At 45.0% G+C, this 1,396-nt stretch overlaps 1 protein-coding gene across 2 annotated transcripts in view; it reads right to left on the reverse strand.

The window, feature by feature from the left end:
• Positions 1 to 1,380, reverse strand: part of CASS4 (Cas scaffold protein family member 4) — a 26,178-nt gene extending 24,798 nt beyond the window's left edge. For both annotated transcript variants that reach the window (XM_035900879.1, XM_035900877.1), the window contains exons 1-2: positions 1,010 to 1,380; positions 411 to 575 (exon numbers count right to left, since the gene is read on the reverse strand). In XM_035900879.1, the coding sequence (XP_035756772.1) occupies positions 411 to 455 (45 nt within the window). In that variant the 5' untranslated portion in view covers positions 456 to 575; positions 1,010 to 1,380. The remainder of the gene's footprint in view (positions 1 to 410; positions 576 to 1,009) is intronic.
• Between the last annotated feature and the right edge of the window lie 16 nt (positions 1,381 to 1,396).

Consider the following 1,396-nt stretch of genomic DNA (forward strand, 5'->3'; position numbering starts at 1 on the left):
AATTATCTATCGTGCAGGTCACCCGGACTGTCACTGCTCGTCCCTGGCAGTATAACCGTGTCTCCAACGGCCCTACAGGATAGCAGTAAGACAGAGGGAACCTTGACGGTACACATTTACTATTTATAAATGTGTTTATTCACAGGTATTTGCAATTTGGGAATCCTACTTTATTCACAGTCCTCCCCAAGAAGACATTTCTTCTGGTTAATAGTTTTGTCACAACAAAAAGCGCAGGGAGACATCGGGTACACGAGCACCGTACAGAGCCCTCCGTCCACCTCGAGATGCAAACACATTCCAACATTTCCAACATCACCAAGCATCATGCTGAATTCGAACATCAAACCCTACTCTAGGACCCTTTTTTCTTGATCGTTTATATGCTGTACTCAAAAAACCAGACATACCTTTGCAGTGCTGTTGATTCTTAGGTTTTTATCCATTGTTGTCATCCACCAGCAGCGTCACTTGGAGCAATACAGATAATTACGGCAGGATGAAGACATCAGCTTTGCACAGTCACCGTGTGTTAGGAACCACGTCTCAAGAAAGCACATCTGACAGCTCTACGCCTAAAAGCATTTAGGAATTTGTAGAAAAGATCCTCATGAAAGATAATTTCTGCGACAGCAGATAAGATTAAAAAGAAAAAATGCAAAACAGAAAAATGTTATTTGCGTCTAAATGTCTGCAAGTGGAATTTTCCTTGATCTCTCTGTCACCAACTTGTCGCAATTAACCGCAGTCAGAAGTCTCACCCTTCTGTTTTGCTACATGTTCCTGTATTTCCTCTTTTAGAAATGTAATGAACACAACAACACTACGTACCACAAGGGGCTGCCCAATGCTTGATAGAAATGAGACTGCCACAATCGTATCAATTCAGGATTTTGAAGCCAACGTTTTCCATGCCTTTCAAAGTCGTCTCAACTTTTAAGGCACCAATTTGTAACAATTTTTTGTTATAAAGGGGCTTTGCAAAACCCTTCTGTGTTACCATCCATACCTGGGGTGAATGCTGGGCGAAAGGCGACTCCTGGCTGCACCGAGGCTCAAGCACTTACGCAAGGAAACGCGTGGGCTTCGGCTCCTCTCCTGCAGTGGCCAGCTCGGCGAGTGGAGCGGCTGTGCCGCAGGATGTTTGAAGGGTCCCTTGCAGCCACACAGAGAACTTCCTAACCGGAACTACACTTATCTCAACTACTTTTCCTTTATTGCACTTCAGTTTTTCCTGGGATTCAGTCTCACAGGGCAGCTCTGGTGGAAAGACAGCCTCTGTGTCTAGGAAATGATCCCAGACCAGTACCCCCTTATGCAGAAGGTTTGAGATCTGTTTCAACGGGTGGCAACCAAGCCTAATTCCCGAAGCAGCCTTTTAGGAAACCCTTTCCCT

The sequence above is a fragment of the Egretta garzetta genome, unplaced genomic scaffold (genome assembly GCF_000687185.1).
Source record: "Egretta garzetta isolate BGI_Z169 unplaced genomic scaffold, ASM68718v1 scaffold188, whole genome shotgun sequence".
NCBI lineage: Eukaryota > Metazoa > Chordata > Aves > Pelecaniformes > Ardeidae > Egretta > Egretta garzetta.